Source organism: Zootoca vivipara, chromosome 6 (genome assembly GCF_965207765.1).
Source record: "Zootoca vivipara chromosome 6, rZooViv2.hap1.1, whole genome shotgun sequence".
Taxonomy (NCBI): Eukaryota; Metazoa; Chordata; class Lepidosauria; order Squamata; family Lacertidae; genus Zootoca; species Zootoca vivipara.
In genome coordinates this window covers 1,929,066-1,951,518 of record NC_142589.1, presented here as the reverse complement: position 1 = coordinate 1,951,518, position 22,453 = coordinate 1,929,066, and the positions used below count along the sequence as shown (strand labels likewise).

At 47.5% G+C, this 22,453-nt stretch overlaps 1 protein-coding gene across 2 annotated transcripts in view; it reads left to right on the top strand.

Annotated features, from left to right (window-relative positions):
- Positions 1–21,850, top strand: part of SFRP1 (secreted frizzled related protein 1) — a 41,006-nt gene extending 19,156 nt beyond the window's left edge. Inside the window, exon 3 of one of the 2 annotated variants that reach the window (XM_035119637.3) lies at positions 18,241–21,850. In XM_035119637.3, coding sequence (XP_034975528.1) covers positions 18,241–18,563 — 323 coding nt within the window. In that variant the 3' untranslated portion in view covers positions 18,564–21,850. Of the gene's footprint in view, positions 1–9,033; positions 15,295–18,240 lie in introns of those variants that run through there. The other variant, XM_088671405.1, reaches the window with a different exon arrangement.
- Positions 21,851–22,453: the final 603 nt, after the last annotated feature.

Genomic DNA, 22,453 nt, shown 5'->3' with positions numbered 1-22,453 from the left:
CTTTTAAACAATTTCATGGTAATATTTTGGAGCTTTATGGCAATGACTATCTAATGATTCTTGCAATAAAATTACAGGCTGTGCTCCAGTAAATCTAGATTAGGTAAAGGTAAAGGGACCCCTGACCATTAGGTCCAGTCATGACCGACTCTGGGGTTGCGCGCTCATCTCGCATTATTGGCCGAGGGAGCCGGCGTATAGCTTCCAGGTCATGTGGCCAGCATGACAAAGCCGCTTCTGGCAAACCAGAGCAGCACATGGAAACGCCGTTTACCTTCCCGCTGTAGCAGTTCCTATTTATCTACTTGCATTTTGACGTGCTTTCGAACTGCTAGGTTGGCAGGAGCTGGGACCAAGCAATGGGAGCTCACCCCATCACAGGGATTCGAACCGCTGACCTTCTGATCAGCAAGCCCTAGGCTCAGTGGTTTAACCCACAGCGCCACCTGGGTCCTTAATAATCTAGATTATTGAACATAAAAAGGCAGTGCCCAAATAGATGCAAAAACCGGCCTGACGTACATTGCATTTCTAGCAGTTAAAGTTCTGCTGTTGGGTACATTCAACTTTGTATGGAGTTAAATACCATTGGTACAGGATTTTCTAAAGTTTTATCACTAAGCTATCTATCGCCCTGTGATAACTTAGTGACAGAACTTATAATTTGACTACATAAGTCTCAAGTTCACTTTCTAGCTAAAGGATATCAGAGTGGCAGCCCAGTCATATGGACAGGGTAACAATAAAAACAAATATTATTATTACAGGAGGTGGGGAAACAGTTCAGTCCAAGATTGTGGAGAGCTGCTGCCTTTGGAGTTAGCTGGGCCACTTGACCAGTCTTCCCCAACCTGATGCCGCCCACATGTTTTTGGCTAGCACAAATGTGCTGTCAGGGGATGGTGGGAGTTTTAGGCCAGGGCACCAGGCTGGGTAATAGGCAGCTGGTATAATGAGCCCGCCCACCCACCATGCAGCAGTGGTGCGGCAGCCGCGCTGCACGCTGAGCCCGCCTGCCCGCCCCATTGGGATCCGCTGCACCACGGCGCCAGGGATGCTTAAGACGGCCCTACAACTGAAGATATGTTTCAAAGGTTTGTCTTTCAGAAAAAAGTGTAACTTTGAACGAATACACAGTTTCATTAATAACCTCTTTTAAAGGAGAGAGGGGTGGAGGAAAAGTAATAAGAAGATTAAAAACAGAAGCACCATAGGTTTGCAGGTCTATGAACTGAATTTACTCAGTGGGAGAAGCAACAAGAGGATCAGCCATTTTAGATCTGGTCCTAACCAATAGTGATGACCTGGTTAGTGGGGTAGATGTGGCAGGATCATTAGGTGGGAATAATCATGCTCTTCTGGAGTTTAATTATACGGCGGAAAGGAGCAACCAAGAATACTAAGACTCAAATCCTAGACTTTAAGAAAGCCGACTTCAGAAAAGTTAGGGAAACGCTAGGTGAGATCCCATGGACAGAAATACTAAAAGGGAAGGGAGTTCATGATGGTTGGGAGTTTGTTAAAAGAGAGATATTAAAAGCACAACTTCAGGCAATACCAATGAGACGGAAACATGGAAGGTGCCTAAAGAAGCCAGGGTGGCTATCTAAAGAACTTTTAACTGAGTTAAGATTTAAAAGGGATATGTACAAAAAATGGAAAAGGGGGAAATCACCAGAGAGGAATTCAAACACATAGCCAGCACGTGTAGAGACAAAGTCAGAAAAGCTAAAGCACAGAATGAACTCAGGCTCGCCAGAGAGGTTAAAAGCAACAAAAAGGGCTTTTATGGGTATGTCCGTAGCAAAAGGAAGAACAAGGAAACAGTGGGGTCACTTAGAGGAGAAGATGGTGAAATGCGAACAGGGGACAGAGAAAGGCCAGAACTCCTCAATACCTTCTTTGCCTCAGTCTTCTCCAAAAAAGAAAACAATGCCCGACCTGAAGAATATGGAGCAGATGATACAGCAGGGGAAACACAGCCCAGAACAAGTAAGGAGGTAGTACAAGAATACTTGGCTAGTTTAGATGTATTCAAGTCTCCAGGGCCAGATGAACTACATCCAAGAGTATTAAAAGAACTGGCAGAGGTGATTTCAGAACCACTGGCAATAATCTTTGAGAATTCCTGGAGAACAGGCGAAGTTCCAGCAGACTGGAGGAGGGCAAATGTTGTCCCTATTTTCAAAAAGGGGAAAAGAGAGGACCCAAACAATTACCGCCCAGTCAGCCTGACATCAATACCAGGAAAGATTCTAGAGCAGATCATTAAGCAAACAGTCTGTGAGCACCTAGAAAGAAACTCTGTGATCACTAAAAGTCAGCATGGGTTTCTGAAAAATAGGTCATGTCAGACTAATCTGATCTCATTTCTTGACAGAATTACAAGCCTGGTAGATGAAGGGAACGCTGTGGATGTAGCCTATCTTGATTTCAGCAAGGCCTTTGACAAGGTGCCCCATGATATTCTTGTAAAGAAGCTGGTATAATGCGAGCTAGACAATGCTACCATTCAGTGGATTTGTAACTGGCTGACTGACCGAACCCCAAGGGTGCTCATCAATGGCTCCTCCTCATCCTGGAGAGTAGTGACTAGTGGGGTGCCACAGGGTTCTGTCTTGGGCCCAGTCTTATTCAACATCTTTATCAATGACCTGGATGATGGGCTTGAGGGCATCCTGAGCAAGTTTGCAGATGACACCAAATTGGGAGCAGTGGCTAATACCCCAGAGGACAGGATCACACTTCAAAATGACCTGAACAGATTAGACAATTGGGCCAAAGCAAACAAGATGAATTTTAACAAGGAGAAATGTAAGGTACTACACTTGGGCAGAAAAAATGAAAAGCACAAATACAGGATGGGTGACACCTGGCTTGAGAGCAGTACATGTGAAAATGATTTAGGAGTCTTGGTAGATAACAGACTTGACATGAGTCAGCAGTGTGATGCAGCAGCTAAAAAAGTCAATGCAATTCTGGGCTGCATCAATAGGAGTATAGCATCTAGATCTCACCTGGAGTACTGTGTCCAGTTCTGGGCACCACAGTTCAAGAAGCATACTGACAAGCTGGAACGTGTCCAGAAGAGGGCAACCAAAATGGTCAAAGGCCTGGAAACGATGCCTTATGAGGAACGGCTTAGGGAGCTGGATATGTTTAGCCTGGAGAAGAGAAGGTTAAGGGGTGATATGATAGCCATGTTCAAATATATAAAAGGATGTCATATAGAGGAGGGAGAAAGGTTGTTTTCTGCTGCTCCAGAGAAGCGGACACGGAGCAATGGATTAAAACTTCAAGAAAGAAGATTCCACCTAAACATTAGGAAGAACTTCCTGACAGTAAGAGCTGTTCGGCAGTGGAATTTGCTACCAAGGAGTGTGGTGGAGTCTCCTTCTTTGGAGGTCTTTAAGCAGAGGCTTGACAGCCATATGTCAAGAATGCTTTGATGGTGTTTCCTGCTTGGCAGGGGGTTGGACTGGATGGCCCTCGTGGTCTCTTCCTACTCTATGATTCTATGATTCTATTCTATGATTTTGGTCTGAAAACACACCACCCTAATTCCAAATATGTAGCAGGGCAGACTGGGGTTTCTGTGTAGCATTACTATGACAGCACGTTCAGATTTGGGCACTTCCTGGTTTTTGAAGGGGAGGGGCTCACACAAGGTGGCCTTAGTTGGCCTACCTCCTTCTTCCCACAGTCGCTGTTGCCCATCCACTTGCCCTCTGTTTCTGGACGCAATCTGCAGAACCTTCCAGAGGGACTGATGTTGGCTGTTCAGTCCCTTGACGCTTAATCTGGCGGGCGCCGGGCTGCTGGCTGGCTGGCGCAGGTGCACAGCGCACCTATGCACTCTGCCGGATGCATGCGCACAGTGCGCCTATAGAGTGTGCCGGGTGCCAGGAGGCTGCGGCTGGTGGGCGGGCACCGCAGCGCCCTGGTGCATTGCGCCACCGAGCCTTGCCATAGAGCCAGCCCTGTTGCCAACATCTTGTCATCCTCCCCTTTAAGAGTGAGCTGAGGAGGCTAACTGTGCAAACTAAGCTCCCTTTGCTCCAAGCCAGGGGGGGGGGGAAGCCCTGCCAGCATCCGCCAGTGAAGAGCACCTCCTTCTGCCTGCAAGTGTTTTGGACTAGGACTCCCACCATCCCCAGCTAGTGGAGTTTGTAGTCCAAGTTACAGGTAGGTAGCCGTGTTGGTCTGAGTCAAAACAAAATAAAACAAAATAAAAACATTCCTTCAGTAGCACCTTAAAGACTAACTAAGTTTTTATTTTGGTATGAGCTGTCATGTGCATGCACACTATCTGAAGAAGTATCTGAAGAAGTGTGCATGCACACGACAGCTCATACCAAAATAAAAACTTAGTTGGTCTTTAAGGTGCTACTGAAGGAATGTTTTTATTTTGTAGTCCAAAACATCTAGAGGGCACCTGGTTGGGGAAACCTTTTCTAGAGTCCATACATAAGTCTGACTGGTGGTGGGCGGGCAGGGGAAGTGATAGGTGAGGGGCAATGGCAAGGAGGAATTGGTGCTCCTCCTAAAGCTACAATGTCAAGAGCTTGCCATGAAGAGGGATGGACTGTTAAACCGCTCTGGGAACTGTAACTCGGGGGGGGGGGGAGGAGAATGAGGGCTCCCTAACAACTCTCAGCATCCTGAACAAACTGCAGCTCCTAGAAGTTTTTGAGGGGGAAAGTCGTGGCTGGTTAAGGTGTGATTATAGCAGTTTTGTTGTGTGGCATGCATGTGTCCAAAGCCAGCAGTAAGAACCAAAGGGGTGAGTGGGGCTGAGAGAACAAACCAAGACAAAGCCTTGGGAGGCCAGTGCCTTGGGAAGATGCAAGCATACAGGTGCACCTCAGGAGTCAGCTGGGGAAGGAAGCCCTCTCAGTCTCCTTCCCACTCTGAATCGGCAGAGAGAGGGCTTTTCCACACCTCCATTTGCCCTGCCACTCCCTGCCGCCAGGGAAACCCAATCTTCAGTGCTGAACTGGAACAAACAGCAACTGGGTTTTCCACAGACTGCTGTTTGGTCTGATTTAGCACTAAAGAGCGGGTTTTCTGGGGGAAAGCGGCAGGGCAAATGCGGAACCACACTGCAAAGGTGTGGCCAAGTCCAGAGCCACTCCAGCACCTGAGGGCCCTTCCCAGACAGTCTGCCCCCTGCAGTTCAGCAGATAGCCACCTGGGGCAGCACTTCACAGATCCTGAGAAAGGTATTTCACATCACTTGCTTCCAAATCCTTTTTTTTAAAAAAATATGCTGGAGATGGCACAGATTTTATTTATTTAAATTTATCTCCCATACTTCTTCCCAAAGGAGCCCATGGTGGCAAACACTGGTGTGATAAAAAGTAATGCAAATAAAAATAAAATAAATGCATATTTTAAAAGATATGAATCAGGCACATACTCTGTTTTTAAGAACAATAAGGAGAGGCCTGTTGGATTGCTCCTGGAACCTTCTTCATGCAAAAAGAAAGAAAAAAGAAAAAAGTGCTTTATCATGGAATTGTGAAGTTAGAAGGGACCCTAAGGGTCATTTAGTCCAACCCCCTGTGATGCAGGAATCACAACTAAAGAATACATGGAGTGCCACAGCTCAGTAGTAGAGCACCTGCTTTCCATGCAGAAGGTCCCAGTTTCTACCATAGCTGTCAAGTTTTCCCTTTTCTCACAAGGAATCCTATTCGGCGTAAGGGAATTTCCCTTAAAAAAAGGGGAAACTTTTCCACCCCCAGCATCTCTAGGTCAGGCTGGGAGAGACTCCTGGCAGAAAACTCCAGAGCAGGGGTGTCAAACTCAAATTCATCGGGGGCCGCATCAGCAGTTTGGTCACCCTCAAAGGGCCGGTTGTGTCTGTAGGACTATGTGTCCACTCTTTATTATCATAAATTATTGTCACTGCATTCAATTATTACTGTTTTTTGCAATAATGTAAGCTCATTCCCGCCCCCACGCGGATCACATTCCTGCGTCATGGCGCGTGTGTGGGAGGGGATGTAAACGAGGGAAATTTGAGCAAAAGGTGGGGATCGACAGCTTCCGGGGGGGGGGGCTCAACTAAACCTTCAGCAGGAAGGAGAAAGCCACTGCTGGGATTAAAAACCTGCAGATGGAAAGAGGGCTTCCCTCTCCCGCCCTGCGCACACCCAAACCCCGCTAGGCAGGATGCCACACGCTGCAACCCACCCCGTGCTTTGGAGAGGGGCAGCAACATGCGGTGCAGCGCCAACTCCCTGCTTTGCTTTTGCATCCTCCCTCCTCAGCGCCAGAGTCCCTTCCCCTCGCGCTGAGGGAGGGCAGCGGATTTCCCGAGGAGGAAGGCGGCGGCAGCCCCAGCAGACGTGCATCTTCACCTCAGAGCTGCTCTTCCCCCCACCCGCGCTGTTGTCGTCTTCGCCGCCGCCTCTCCCTACCGGGACTGCAGACAGAGGAGGCTTGAAAACCTCCCCCCCCCAAATCCCCTCCCACCTACTCAAACCGCGAGGCGACTCCATCTGGAGCCCTACATCACGAGGGGCTGAGAGGAGGCGGCGGCAGAGCGGGAAGAGCAGGAACCTGTGCCGTTGTCACCGCCTCCCTCCCGGCCGCCCCCCGGGGAGCAGCTCCGCCGGAACTGAGAAGCCAAAGGGCGGCCCGGGGGTGGGGGGCAGAGCAAAAGCCAGGCACCCTCCCGAGTGTCTATGAGGAGAAAATGGGGGAAGAGGGAAGAGAAACCCGGCTCCATCAAAAGAGCGACTGTTGCGCTTCGCCTACTTCCCCCTCAGGCTCACTCCGCATCCCTTTCGCCCGCTCGCTCGCCCACCTCCCGGCACCAACTTTGCCGGCGGCGCCTGTAGGGCTTTCCTACCTCCTCGGCGGGCTTCCTCCTCCTGCATCTCACTTCCCCGTCTGGCCGCTGTGCCACCGCCTCCCTCAGCCTCATTCGAAATTGAAATTCCCTGGCCAAGGCCGTCAGCGCGGCTCCAGCGCCCCGGCCTCCGCCTGCAGCCCCGCCCCCGGTTTTGACCCTCGGCCAATCGCAGGCTCCAGAACTACTGTCAGCGGCTATTGTCGGCGGCGGCTATGCGGGCCACATGACGAGGTCTGGCGGGCCGGATTAGGCCCCCGGGCCTTGTGTTTGACACCCGTGCTCCAGAGAGTTGCTGCCAATCAGTGTAGACAATCCTGAGCTAGCTGGACCCACGCTCAGTCTCTGTCTAAGGCAGCTTCCAATGTTCCCAGCTTTATGATTTTTCTTGCTTTAAAACTCCCAAACAAAAACAACTGGTGGGGGGTCAATTTGAGATGGCCTCATGGCACAAAGGAGAAGGGTATAAACCCCCCCAACCTGGTTGCAGCCCTGATCCAAGTCACTTCTTCCTGTAGGAAGCCTTACACCTGAGGAAGCCTTAGGGCGGAAATGGTGCTCCCTCTGGGGCTAATAGAAGTATCAGAGAAATTTTCAGTGGGAGAATCAATGTGGGGGATCCGGGTTAGTCCCCCCTCCCCCAATGCTGCTGCTTGAACCAGATTCACTCCCCACTCTGGCTGTTTCTCAAGAAATGTCCCATATCATGTTTTGTTTGGCCCAAAGGCAATGTTTTAGATTAACAGCTGCTTTGAATGCGATGGTTGGGAGAGCAGTTCCTCTCGAGTAGTCCTGCTGCAGTGGGATGACTTCAGGGTGAGCAGCTGGGGTGTGTGTGTGTTTGCAACCAAATTATGAGTCCCTTTGCTTGGCAGAGTCTGCTGCTGCTTTTCCCCGTCTTCCGTTCCTAATTGCACTTGGCTCAGGCTTCTTCCAGACAGGGCTGTTAGGAATTATTTGGCAATTATGCGTATTGTTTTTCTTTTGATAGCTTCTATTGATTTTTGGAAGGGAGAATCAAAAGACCCCTGCCAAGCCAGGCCTCAGTCAACGGACCTTCCTCCCTTCGCTGTTGGCCAGGAGTCATATCTCGCCTCAGGCACACCAACCTGACTACAACTCTGGAAATGCTTTTTTAATTGATTTACAGCAGCTAAATGTGGCTAGTTTGTAATCCTGGGATTATGTCACCAGATCCACCCTTGTAAAGTATAGGCAGCTCATCGGCAGGTTGTGTAGATAGAGGCAGAGGAGAAGTTTGATTTAGGTAGCGTTTAAAGGTGAACCTATAGTTTCATACACATTATGAAACTAGGCAAGAACCAAAACACAGCCGCCCTTCTCAGTTCACGCTTTTCAAAATCCCGCAACGCAGTTCTCCAGCCAAGTAATGTGAGCCTGCTTAAAAATTCATATATTTGTAAGGATGACATACAAAATGTATTATTTTAGGGGAAATTGCATAGATACATGTGTATCTTAGAAGAAAATCACACTGGAATGCTGGTGACTTTTTATGAGGACTTTAAAAAATAATGATCCCAAGCTGTGGCAAAGTAGAGCATTGAGCTAAAGATTGGAAAAAATGAGAAAATGAGGGAAACAGAAATTGACAGATTTACCCAATGCTACTAGAAACATTAATAATAATAATAATAATAATAATAATAATAATAATAATAATAATAATAATATGAATACATTACCGGCTTTTCACCAGCAGGCAACAATGCAAAATTCACAGTTAAGAACAGTTAAACATATTACATTCACAATATGGTGGGCTCCGAAAGCGCACAGCTTCAGTGTTGCAGGCCAAGGTCAAGAGAGGTTTCTTCTGCTCAAAGCTGCCTAGATGCAGCCGTGTGAGGAGGGGAGTCCATCCCTTGGGGGCTGCCACAGAGAAGGCCACTCCCAGGACGCCCTCCTCCCTTGCAGACATAGATGCAGGCTCACTTCATCCCCACTGCCTCTCAAATGCAAAAAAAAAGATTATTTGGAAGTTTGGCACAATCTTATTGTTGTTGTTTAGTTAAGTCGTTTAGTCGTGTCCGACTCTTCGTGACCCCATGGACCAGAGCACGCCAGGCACTCCTGTCTTCCACTGCCTCCCGCAGTTTGGTCAAACTCATGTTTGTAGCTTCAAGAACATTGTCCAACCATCTCGTTCTCAGAATGGACAAGGAGAAGTTATTCAACATATACCAATGAAACCCTCAGCACCTGTCAACTTGCACAGGTCTCAATGCCTAATTGCAGATTGGCAAGAAAGGGACATGAAGAATACTATCTCCTAGGACAGGCTCCACACTTGGAAAGCGCTTGGAAAAGCCTGGCTAGCTCTTTGGAAGGTAAGTGTTCCCCAGTGGGTGTCTTATCAGGCAAAGCCATATGCCTGGCACTTAACACAAACTCTAATCTAGCCAGACTCAAAATTCTCATGAATTTCCACCAAGGTAAACACTGTTAACTGGCAGGTACCGGTAACAGTTTCTGGGGAGAAAGCCAGGTCTATACAATGAAAGCTTGCATTGTTATGATATGTGAATTGAGGGGGGAGGGTGTTCAGTTTGTCTTACACACACACACACACACACACACACACACACACACACACACACGGACAGCAGGGGGAGGAGATGGGCTTGGCATCCTCTGAACCCTTCCATTTGAGCTCTGCATTGGGTGTTTGTGGATTGTCCAGAGGCACCTTCCAGACTAAATGTTGCAGTGCCTTTGCCTTGTCCAGAGTGTCTAGAGTGGAGAAGGGGGAGCAGGACATTTCCAGGGCAACTAAGTACATGGCCCAGGGTTCCTGGTGCCTATAATACTCTGGGCACCAGGGTGCTGATCTAATGAAGCCTCAAGGGGAGACGGCAGCCAAGCAGTGCAAGCAGAAGATGTTTGTTTGCCAAGTCAGCTCATCGTGGAACCATAGAAGTGTAAAGCTGGAAGAACTCTGAGCACTGGCACTAATTCCTGGCGGCCCTGGGGGCCTGGGTACCCCAATTCCTTCATCCAAGTTGTTTATAGAGATGTTGAACAGTAACAGGCCCAGGACAAAACCCTGCGACACCCCATTTGTCACTTTCCCCCAGGATGACGAGGAACCTTTAATGAGTCCTCTTTGGGTGTGGTCAGTCAACCAGCTACAAATCACCTAACCGTTACCTCCTTCAACCTACATGTCACCCGCTTCTTCACGATAATACCGTGGGGGAACTTGTCAAAAGCCTTCCTGAAACCCAGATACACTACATCCATAACTTCCCCCTGATTCTAGTGAATCTGTCCTTGTGTATTCAGTGTGGACACAGACTCAGGGTCCTTGCTGCTCTGGGCTCTGTGGTGCTGGGCTACGCAACTCATGGGAAGAAATGAAAGGAGATCTTCTGCAGCAGCTCATCTGTCAGAACCAGCTTGAGATATTTTTGTTCTAGTGGCAAAAAACCTACTAAAGTGACCTGATAAGCTCCAGGCAGTGGTGGTATTTCATTGGTCAGATCCATTTACCTGTTACTCTGCTGCCACCAGCAGTGTCCCAGGTCTGCCACCTTCATCTTTTCTGCATCTTGGTTCTCCTTCAGAATATCAAGAAACCTACTAAACACTTTCTCACATATTCTGTCCATCTCTACAACTTTCAGAATTCACTCCTTCTGCTATTGGCTCATAAGGTCAGTGGTTTGAATCTTCGCGATGGGGTGAGCTCCTGTTGCTCTGTCCCAGCTTCTGCCAACCTGGCAGTTTGAAAGCATGTCAAAGTGCAAGTAGATAAATAGGTACCGCTCTGGCGGGAAGGTAAACGGCATTTCCATGGGCTCTGGTTTCCGTCACGGTGTCCCGTTGCACCAGAAGTGGTTTAGTCATCCTGGCCACATGACCTGGAAAGCTGTCTGTGGACAAACACCCTTGGCCTGAAAGTGAGATGAGCACCATAAGCCCATAGTCACCTTTGACTAGACTTAACTGTCCAGGGGGTCATTTACCGTTACCTTTTACCTACCTTTTCATTTTGATCCTACCCTTTAGCTGCAAGTCATTCTCGAAATACTTCTTCACACAACACATAGTTAAACTGTGGAACTCACTCCCACAAAATGTAATGATAACGATAGCCAGCTTGGACAGCTTTAAGAGCAGATTAGACATCTATATGGCTACACGCAGTTGCTGGGTTTCACAAGAGTGCAACTGCACTCATGTCATTAATAACGCAGGGAGAGAGAGGATGGGAGAGGGAGATGCTGACGGAAAATGTATCTCTCTGTCCACTTTTCTGCTTGGAAGCTTCCCACAGGCATCTGCTCAGCTAATGTCAGAAGAAAAGGGCGGACTTGATGGATCTTTGGCCCGATCCAGCAGCGCTTTTCTTAGGTCCTTATGCAGGTTTTTTCCCCCAAATTTTTTTTTAGGGGTACTCTCATTTTGACTCAAGAAAATCACCATTACATAGTTCAAATTGGGAAAAATAAATACAGTAAATGGACAAAAGTACAATTCACAAAATGTTTAGTGGTATGTGTACCCCTGTGCCACCCAGAAAGAAGTACTGTCCTTATGAATTGCAGTGGAAACTAAAATTAAATCAATACCCTGTTTTGTTTTCTTACCCCTCTGACTGGCGGGTCGTTGCCTAAAGCCTTCTTGTCTTACAGATCTAATGGATGTCTTGGCAGCTTTCCTTCTCTTGAGATGGAAGAGTGAAGTGGGCTTTCTGTTTCCTCCCCTTGATGCCTCCACCCCACAGTCTTTTGAGAGGAAAGGGATTCCAATGAAAGGAGCCCATTTCTCGGCAGTAGCTGGGGGATGGGCAGATCAGCCTATTTCTGGTTGTTGTTGTTGTTTTAAAATAAAGATTCATTTTTCAAATATAAGACGGAAAGGGGAAAAAAAAGATAAAAACATTGCCAGCCATCATATTAACAATATGGATGAATCAAATCAAATATTTATTGTTACAGCTAATGACCAGCATCAAAGAAGCAAAAAGAGGCCCATAGCACATATTTTACAGATGTGTATAATAGGGATAAATAAAAAATAAAAGTAGCAGAACATGAAATAAAAATGGACACCAGCATTTAAAAAGTGATAATCATGGTACAAACTCTGAAAAGAAAAATGAAAAAATATTAGAAGGGTTTTGCTTGCTGTAGCTCAGTGCTTGGCTCCTCCAAGAACGATAGATGCATTTTGAACTGAGAACAGTAAAAGGTCGTAAAATTCATCCAATGATCATTTGCAGATTTAATAAAAGGGGGTTGATAACGTTTTTGCATAGATTTCAGTAAAACGAGCAAAGCAGGAGGATCAAGAATGCTTTGATGGTGTTTCCTGCTTGGCAGGGGGTTGGACTGGATGTCCCTTGTGGTCTCTTCCAACTCTATGATTCTATGAAAGGGCTGAGTTTCAGCCTGGAGGTTGGCCTCTTAGGGGTTCTTCCGGCAGTGTGGCGAACTGCGGAGGTATAGGCTTGTTGGGGGCTCACAAGGCTGCTGTTCACCCCCATCCCTTCTTGTAGAAAGAGCTGCTCACATGGAGGTCACATGATGATGCCACCCCCTCACCCCCCCTCCTGGGTTACCTGCTGTGGATGGTAACCACGGGCAGTACTGCCAGGAAAGCCCCCAGGCTGCCGGAGTGGGCTGCGCATCACAGCAGCCTCTGCTACTTGAGTGAGTGGGAAGCAGGCATCAGGTGGAAGAGTGAGTGAGATGAAATGCTGGAGGACAGGGCTGTGTGTGCCGTCGGGACCACCCTGCACCCCTTAAGATGCCTGGTGCCCTGAGGTGCAGAATCGGACCCTGTCCTGATTCAGCCGTTAGTTTGATCTGTTTCTGTATGTGGAATGGGAAGGCAGCAAAATGTCTCAGGCCAGTCCTGCTGACAGTTAAGCATCCCTTTCTTGCCTGGTCCTCTGATGCCTATAGCCTACTGCAAATCATTGCATTCCTACATTCTTCTTTCTTTTGTCCAGCTGCAGCCACCTGGGTATTTCCTGTACACGCTGATGCTAAAATTAAGTTCTTGCTGAGCTCTTTTCTGGGTGAATAATGGCCGTGATGAAGGATGACTGAATGGTGCAGGGTTCAGTGGAGTGGCTGAAGGCCCCTCCATCTGGACGGGATTCCAGTTTCTCAGTAATTTGCACCTCAGGGATCCCACCTGGGATAGGATGCTCAAGCGGGTGCTGAGCTGATGGGATATTGACTTTGGCAGCTCCACTGGAGGCCAAAAGCTGAGATTCCATCTGTGATGAGAAGTGGCTGTATTTCCACTCTCCTCTTTCCCTTGTGGCGCTTGCAGTGCAGGGTTAGGGGGGTGAAGGCTTTTTTCCAGAGGAGAGTGAAGCCAGTGTTCTCCTCTGGCCATTTGTCCAATGACTTCTGCAGGCAAAAACGATAACGGGAGTCTTTGCAGCAGCCAGACCAACACCTGGGCAGGATGAGGGCCATGCAGGACAGTGGCCTTGCCTCAAGAGTGGATGGAAAACAACTACATTTGGAAATACAGAAAAGCTAGGTGGGCAAATGTTGGGAAGGGCCTGGAGCTCTCCTTCCTCCACTGCAGGGGGGGCAGCAAACAGTTCTTTTTTTAAAAAAATTATTCTGTAAACTGCCCTGACACCTCCAGGTATAAAGGTAAAGGTAAAGGACCCCTGACCGTTAAATCCAGTCGCAGATGACTCTGGGGTGGTGGCACTCAGCTCACTTTACAGGCCAAGGGAGCTGGCATTTGTCCAGTTTTTCTTTTTATTCTTTTTATTGCAGTTTTAATAATTTTACAAAATCTTCCAAAATATTCCAAAGTGTTCCAAAATATAATAAACAGAATGTTCCACAATATAATATACAGCCGTCGATAAATGCAAATCAAAAGAACCCTACCACTTTATAACAACCTGACTCTTTCCCCCCTTTCCCTCCTCCCCTTCTTAACCTGCCTCCCCCTCCCTCTCCTAACTTCCCTCACCCATCTCCTTTAATCTTAATGTTTAAATTTTCCTGTTGCGTTAATATAATTTTTCTTTCTATTTTACTTTTTTCTCCTTGCGAGTATTACTCATTTCTGTTCACACTGATTTAATTTTCCTTTCCATATTTTGCCATTTACACTTCTACAATTTCCCATTCTTCCTTCAGTTTTTGAAGACTGAAGGAAGACAGTTTTTCTGGGTCATGTGGCCAGCATGACTAAGCTGCTTCTGGCGCAATGGAACACCAACACCAGAGCAGCGCACAGAGACGCCGTTTACCTTCCCACCGGAGCACTACCTATTTATCTACCTGTACTTTTGGTGTGCTTTCAAACTGCTGGGTTGGCAGGAGCTGAGACAGAGCAATGGGAGCTCATCCCGTCACAGGGATTCAAACCGCCAACCTTCTGATCGGCAAGCCCAAGAGGCTCAGTGGTTTAGACCACAGCGCCATGCCCGTCCCTCTGGGTATAGGGCGGACTATAAATTCAATAAAACTAAAACTAAAAATGTAAGTTCCTCCCCTGAAATCTGGCAGAAATCCCACCAATAGGAGCATAGGAAGCTGCCTGATATTGAGTCAGACTGTGCCAGGGAAAGCCAATGTAATGCTCTCCAAATGTTTTTGGACTACAATTCCCACCATCCCTGACCTGCCGTCTGGGGCTGATGGGAGTTGGAGTCCACCATGCGGCTGTCCCTGTTCTACGCTGACTGGCAGCAGTTTCAGGTAGGAGCAGCGGTGGAGCATGTTCCCATTGCACCCAGGGTATGGTGCCACTGTGGCCAGGCCAGGCCGTTCACCCTCTGCAAAGTGCTTTTGGGAAGCAGGAGGCCAAGAGGGCTGGGCTAACCCATTTCAACTTGACGGAGTCTGGCTGATGAAGGTACATAAGCTCTCCATTGCCAGTTGTTAGTTACTTGGCTCTGTGTAAGGCAGCTTCCTGCTTTGGCTCCCTACCCTGACGGGCCTTTTGCTATCTTAACCCTGCCCTGGGCATCTGCCTCCCCCCCCCCCAAGCCAGGACCAGGTCAAGGCAAGAGAAATATATACAGCTGGGAGTGCAGATTGTACCATGAACGGAACAAGATGTTCGACCGCTTAAGCTTTTTCTGTTGCTTGAGTTGCATGTGGCCCTGGAGGATCCAATCTGTGGCTGATGTTCTCCAGGCATATGACCGGGGGGGGGGGGGGCTTTGGCCCATGAAAGCTTATGCAACCCTAAATGTTGTTTGTGCTTAAGGTGCTGCAACTCTTGGGTCCCGTTTTGCCTGGGCTTTGTTGACAAGCCAGCGGCAAAGCTGTGTGGATGACAGCCAGGCATCCTGTGGTGCTGCTGTCTCGGGAAGATGCCGTTTGTGCCTCCCTGCTCTGCACCTCAAGAGTGAAGGTGCTCGGGACAGTTTGCCACTGCAGGCCCAGCCCCAGACTTGTGTGTGTTGAGCGGGGGGAGCAGGGGGGAGAGAAGCTAATTTGCTGTGACTTAAACGGAAAATATTCTCAGCTGGGCACAGTGCTTTCTCTGAGTTATTGATTGCAGCTTCAGCCCACAGTGAATGTTCCTTTGCGGGTGATGGTGTGATGGAATTCAGTTTAATAGGGCAAAAATGATGCCAATGTGTTGCACATTAATCTCTCTCCCACTTGGCTCCGTTTGTTGCTCAAGCACATATGGCCCTTCAGCCCCAGGACTAGTCAGTCTGCAGATTGCACCACGCTGGAAACTGGAAACATGATCACCTGTGCACTCTTTTCTGGTTGTACATGGTGCTCTGCAGAGTAAAGGAAGCAAAGGGAAAGACCTGCCCTGAGGAGAGTTCACAGATGATGGAAGAAAGGAACAGCAGGGATGGGTGGGGAGAGACAGAGGGAGGAGTAACAGACAACTGGATTGGAGTTTAGCAAAGTCACTTAACTAATACAGGCAGACTCCAGAGAGAAACGCCTCGATAAACACTTTACTGAGCAAACTGAACTAAAACAGTCTATAATTTGAGAAGAAAGAATCATAGAATCATAGAATCATAGAGTTGGAAGAGACCACAAGGGCCATCCAGTCCAACCCCCTGCCAAGCAGGAAACACCATCAAAGCATCCTTGACATATGCCTGTCAAGCCTCTGCTTAAAGACCTCCAAAGAAGGAGACTCCACCACACTCCTTGGTAGCAAATTCCACTGCCAAACAGCTCTTACTGTCAGGAAGTTCTTCCTAATGTTTAGGTGGAATCTTCTTTCTTGTAGTTTGAATCCATTGCTCCGTGTCCACTTCTCTGGAGCAGCAGAAAACAACCTTTCTCCCTCCTCTATATGACATCCTTTCATATATTTGAACATGGCTATCATATCACCCCTTAACCTTCTCTTCTCCAGGCTAAACATACCCAGTTCCCTAAGCCGTTCCTCATAAGGCATCGTTTCCAGGCCTTTGACCATTTTGGTTGCCCTCCTCTGGACACGTTCCAGTTTGTCAGTATCCTTCTTGAACTGTGGTGTCCAGAACTGGACACAGTACTCCAGGTGAGGTCTGACCAGAGCAGAATACAGTGGTACTATTACTTCCCTTGATCCAGATGCTATACTCCTGTTGATGCAGCCCAGAATTGCATTGGCTTTTTTAGCTGCTGCATCACACTGTTGACTCATGTCAAGTTTGTGGTCTACCAAGACTCCTAGATCCTTTTCACATGTACTGCTCTCAAGCCAGGTGTCAAGGAGCAGACCTTGTTTATAGCAGGCAGACATATAACCAAACATACAGAAGAAAAGCTTTTACAGAACTATAAAGCCAATCAGCACCTCAGCAAAGATTAAGCCATTCTGCCTGGTTTCTAAGCAACATCTCCACCATTCCCCTTCTTGGCTAGTTGACTTTAACACCAACAGAATTAATCCCTGAGTTATACACTGAATGATCTCTGCTGTTGCATTGTCAACATGAGACACACCCAGTTCCACATACTTAGGTTTAGTTTCTAAAAGGAGTGAGGGACAAATGAGTTAATCTAAGGGCTTCACAGAAATGGTGGATTTTGACCGGCATTTAAACGGGGGGGGGGAAGGTGAGGTGTGGCCCTGTGTAGGTCAGGAGCGGGGCACCAACCTTATCAGCCAGAGGGACACATGACCTCAAAGACAACCTTCCAAGAACCACTTGCATTTTGGGGGAGGCAAATATGAGTGGAGTAGGGGGTGTGACTCGTCTTAACCTGCAAAAGCCAAAGGTCTCTAACCTGGGGGTGACAATATCTGCAACTGCTCTACTTCATGCTTCTGGATTGCTGGCAACTGCAGGTGGAGAAAGTGATCCTGTGCTCATGTCCTGCACGTGGGTTTCCCACAGGCATTTGGTTGGCCACTATCTGTTTCTCTAAAATTTCACTAAATTGCAGTCACAGTTGGAAATGAGAGATCTGCAGTGAGATGGAGAGGAACATTCGACCTTTTGGCCCCACCACACGTGCGCACAAACACCCCATACAGCGCTTGGGTCTAGGGCACAGCTGCCAAGTTTTCCCTTTTCTCGTGAGGAAGCCTATTCAGCATAAGGGAAAATCCCTTAAAAAAAGGGATAACTTGGCAGCTATGGTCTAGGGAGAGGGGGAGTCCTGTCTGGCTGGCTGCAAAAGTTCACTTGGGTTCCAGAGCTTTGGGAGTGGCATTGGCTCTTCTGTTTCAAGTTGCAAGCAGAACTGCAAGGATTGGGTGCTACTAAAGCGCCTATATCTAGGATCGCTCACAGTGCAATCCTATGCCCACCTACTCAAAAGTCAGGCTGATCTAAGGTAGGCCTTGGGTTTTTGATTGCTGCCTCAATGCATTTGACAGAAGATCATGACTTAAGAGACCATGAGCGTAGACTTGAACATGTTTGTTTGTGCTAAATTCAGGTGCCATTGTGTGAAATGTATGTACACACATATATGCAATATCCCTCCATCTTTGGCCACAGGACTCTTGGCTATTGTTGTTTTCTGTAAGAGGCTAGCACTCATTTATTTCTCAATTATTTCTTTTTATTATAAAGCTTTGCAATAGAAAACTATCTACAACAGGAAGTTGCAACAGGAAAATAACATTTTATCTCCCCCGCCACTTTTGTTACGAAGAGAGCAGATGACCACATTCCACTCCCTGACCGCTGACACCAAGACTTGCAAATCATAATGCCAACCTATATATTAAACCCTCTTAATCATTTATCTCTTGACCTTTCCCACGATTATTTTTTCCAAGTTGATGCATGCTTTATCAGTGTTCATGTCTTATTACTTTTCGGGGTATAAGAAATGAAGTCATTCCATACAGTGAAAGGGGATCCCGCTTTCGCCTGCCCTATGATCACATGGGCCTGATGGGTAAGAGTTTTAAAAATTCCTTTTCCCATTTCTTTTGACTTCCAGCTTTAAAGATGAAAATAAAAGAGGTAAAAAAAGAAAATGGAGACAAGAAGATCACCCCCCAGAAGAAGAAGCCCTTGAAGTTGGGCACCATCAAGAAGAAAGATCTCAAGAAGCTGGTGCTCTATTTGAAGAACGGGGCAGACTGCCCTTGCCACCAGCTGGACAACCTCAGTCACCAGTTTCTCATCATGGGGCGCAAAGTGAAGACCCAGTACCTTCTGACAGCCATCCACAAGTGGGATAAGAAAAACAAAGAGTTCAAAAAGTTCATGAAGAAAATGAAAAGTCCCGAGTGCCCCACATTTCACTCCGTCTTCAAATGATCCGATGGTGCCAGAATTAGAACATTTATTCTCTTCTCCTCTTTCTTTTGTTTTGTTGCTGGCCCTGAACTTGCACAGACTTTCTTTTGGACTTGATGGCTCCTTCTGCCCTGGTGGACACTGAACTTTGATCCCTTGGTGTTTCTTTATGTTTGTTCCTTTAGAGTAGGGGTGGGCAACCTCAGGCCCAGGTCCAAATGCAGCCCTCCAAGCCTCTCTGTCTGTCATCGGGGAGACATCTCCTCAGCCATGCACCCCTGCCCAGGCCATCCTCCTGGGTGTGTTCAGCCTGGAAACGAGGAGACTGAGGGGAGATAGGAGAGCCATCTTCAAATAACTCAAGGGCTGTCACATGGAAGAGGGTAGGACTCAAACCAGTGGATTCGAGTTACAAGAAAGGAGATTCTGACTAAACAGGAAGGAAGAACTTTCTGACAGTAAGAGCTGTTCAGCACTGGAACAGACTCCCATGAGAGGGGGTGGACCAGGGCAGATTTGGGTAATCTTTCAGCCAGGCTAAAATTTGGCACCCCCAAATGAATCTTCTCACTGATGGATCTTCTCAATGTTGTGCCCCCTTGGCTCAGGGCACTGCCCTAAATCTGGTGCAGAGGTTGGATGGCCACCTGCCACACATGACCTAGTTGAGCTTCCTGCATTGCAGGGACTTGGAGTAGAGGACCCTCTTGGTTCCTCCCAACTTTATATATAATTCTATGATTCTATAAGCCCCTGGCTGAGGTGATTTTGAAAGGAAGCACTTTCAGCAGAGCTGTGCTGGATGCTCTCCAGTTTTCAGGGAGAAATCTTCAAGGTCACTGGGGTGTAGGTTTTCACTAAAAAAAGTAAGATTTCTGAATAACCTCATTTTTCTGATTCTGTCATTTCTGCTGGCTGTTTCTTCAGTGACCACCTCTACAGGTAGGTGTTGTTAATCATCCATATGGATGATCCTACCCAGTAAGGAATCCTGTGGTGAATGGGATAGTGTCTTAGCAGGAGGTGGCCAGTTAGATTTTGCTGTGTGATGACGTCACTGTAGGTAACTGAGGGCAGTATAATGGAATGTATAACTGAATAGAAATGCATCTCTTTCTTTCTTTCTTTCTTTCTTTCTTTCTTTCTTTCTTTCTTTCTTTCTTTCTTTCTTTCTTTTTTATTGGCAAGGCAAAAAGCATCGACAAAAAACAGGTATTTCAACTCAGCTTTACCGTAGTCTGTAAAAAAAACCAAAAACTCAGCTTTAGTCTGAGTGTCTGCATGCTGTCATGCTTACTGGTTTTTAAATAATTTCATTGGATCATAGAGTTGGAAGTGAACTTAGAAGCCCCCCCTAGTTCAGCCCCTCCCAGTGCAGCATCCCTGAAAGGCCATCCAGCCTCTGCTTAAGAACCCCCTCACCAAGGGGTCTCCACCCCCTTCCAAGTCTGTTCCACAGCTTGTAACATCAGGAAGTCCTTCCTAACGAGGGTCTGGTTGTGTTTTATTTTGGAAAGTATGGATTTGGTAGGTTTGTCTTTAAATGGGAACTGAATTGCATCTCTCCCCTAATCATAGTTCAGTGTCCCCTGCCAGAGGACCCTCATTAATTCACATTAGATTGGTAAAAATGTCTCCCCTTTGGCTCATCAATTCAATTTTGAAAGAAGCAAATTCAGAAGAGCTGCTTTCTTCTGACAAAATTTCCACATAGGTGGTTGTTGAAAGGTGGAGCTCAATGCCCCACGTGGCTCCTCTTCTGTTTCCACAGCTCGGCTCGTATTTCAGTCCACAGATCATCACATGAACCAGCAGAAGGTTGTGTGCAGCCTGTACACTCTCATGTGGACTAAATGGAAGCACTTGGGTTCTGGTTGCCTCCTCAAGGCAGACGAAGGGAGGGGAGAACCAAGGTCAAAACAGTTCGAGAAGCCTGGGTTGCACTCCAACCATTTGTCCTGTGTGTTGCCACGGTACAGGATTAAGCAGAGAAAGAGTTAATTGTTAAACTGGCAGAATGGGGGTAGAGTAAGTTTAATAAGTTCAGAAATGACTGGTGTCTGTATTTTGGGGGGGGCATTCTTTAAATCAGCCTTCCCCCCCAACCATTTGTTTTACACTACAGCTCCCCTAATTTCTGACCATTGGATTTGCCACCTGGGTTGGGGAGGCTCAGGGGAAAGAAGTGCATTTTGCTGCAGAAACGGATCCTTCTGGAGTGTTCATAGAATTGTAGGGTTGGAAGGGATCAACCCCCTCCAGTGTGGGAATCTTTTGTCCAACGTTGCCTAATGTGGGGCTTGAACCCCGAAACCTGAGGTTAAGTCTCATGTGCTATCCAGGGGCGAAGGAAGGCTCTCCAGCACCCAGGGTGGGGTGTCAAGGGGCGGGGCAAACTGCCCGGCAGCCCATGCGCGGCGCTGATACACTCGAGCGTTGGATGGACAGCGGTGGGATCCTCTGCTCATGGCGGTAGGATCCTCCACATGTGGTGGCAGCACGATGGTGGTGGCTTGCGCTGCTGTGCCGGGGGGCAGTGTGGTGAGCCCCCCCGTGGGGTGCCTTCTAGTCACCCTCCTCAGATTTGGCCCCCGGGGTGTACCGCCCTCCGCCCCCTTCCTCCGCCACTGGCGCTATCCACTGAACTGTCCCAGGTGCCATCCAGCATTCACAGCCTCACAATTATGGAGGACACCACTCAGGAACAGCATATTACATACCGATAATTTTTACATTTACAAATTGCCTAGGGAAAGCAAAAGAGATGTCTAGCATTAAAGTATGGAATATGTATTGCAACTTGAAAACCTTTTTATCGTCCTTATGAATGAAGCTTTTTACTGCATACTGACTTCAATTTTGATAGCATCAGCAGAGGCTAGATGAAAATTGCTCTGGGGGCCGACCGTGGCCAATCCCTGTTTTAGTTATTTACTGAAAAGTGTAATCTAACGAACTGTTGCTAATTAATGTGTCAGGTTATTTTAACTGTGCTTGGACCTTGCTGGGTTCCTGTTTATTTCCCAGGAGAGACAAGTTACATGATTATTTTAACCCTGTTCCCTTTCCTTGGATTTTGTTTTTGGTAGCTTTTTCTAGTTTTAAAGTATGCTATTTTCCTGTTTCCTAAACCCCACCCCCCTTAAATTCAGCTATTTTGTTGTTAAATGTGAGATACATCGAGGATACATTTAAGAATGGAGTTTGTTTGTGCTTTTTTCTTCATTGTTCTATTAATATTGATTTTCATAAAAATAACAGAACCCCAGAAGCAGAAAAATACATCCAATGCCATATGGCAATCTTTTTAGGCTACTTGTAAACGTCTGTATTACTCTGAAAAACAGGGGTGGGGGCACCCCTGGCCATTGGCAGGCTGTCTGGAGCTGGTGGGAGTTGGAGTCCAGTAACCTTGGGGGAGCTGCAGGTCCCCCCCTCCTGCAGTAAAGGCTCTATGGAGAGAGGCAGTCTCAACATTTGCCCAAGCCCAGCAGCCCCGTGATTCTCTGTGCAAGGTCTCCAACACAAAACACAAACTTCTTTTTCCAATACCATTTAAAATCGGGTCAGGTATCGATTCCTTGTGGATGCTGGGAAGGAAGACACGCCCATCATTCAAAGCCGAGAAAGCAGGTGGCCTGGGTGGGGCCTCTGCACTCAGGGCAGCAAAATTCTGCACAACCCTGGCTCCCAGCAGGTACCTTGACTCACCACCAGTCCCAAACCGGAGCTGGCATAATATCCCAGATTTCCCCAACCTGGTGCCCTCCAGGTGTCCTTGAACTCTAACTCCCATCAGCCCCAGCTAGCATGGCCAGTAGTCAGGGATGATAGGAGTTGTAGTCCAATAGCATGTGGGGGAGGGGCACCAGGTTGGAAACAGGCACAATATCCTTTGTTATAAGAGGCAA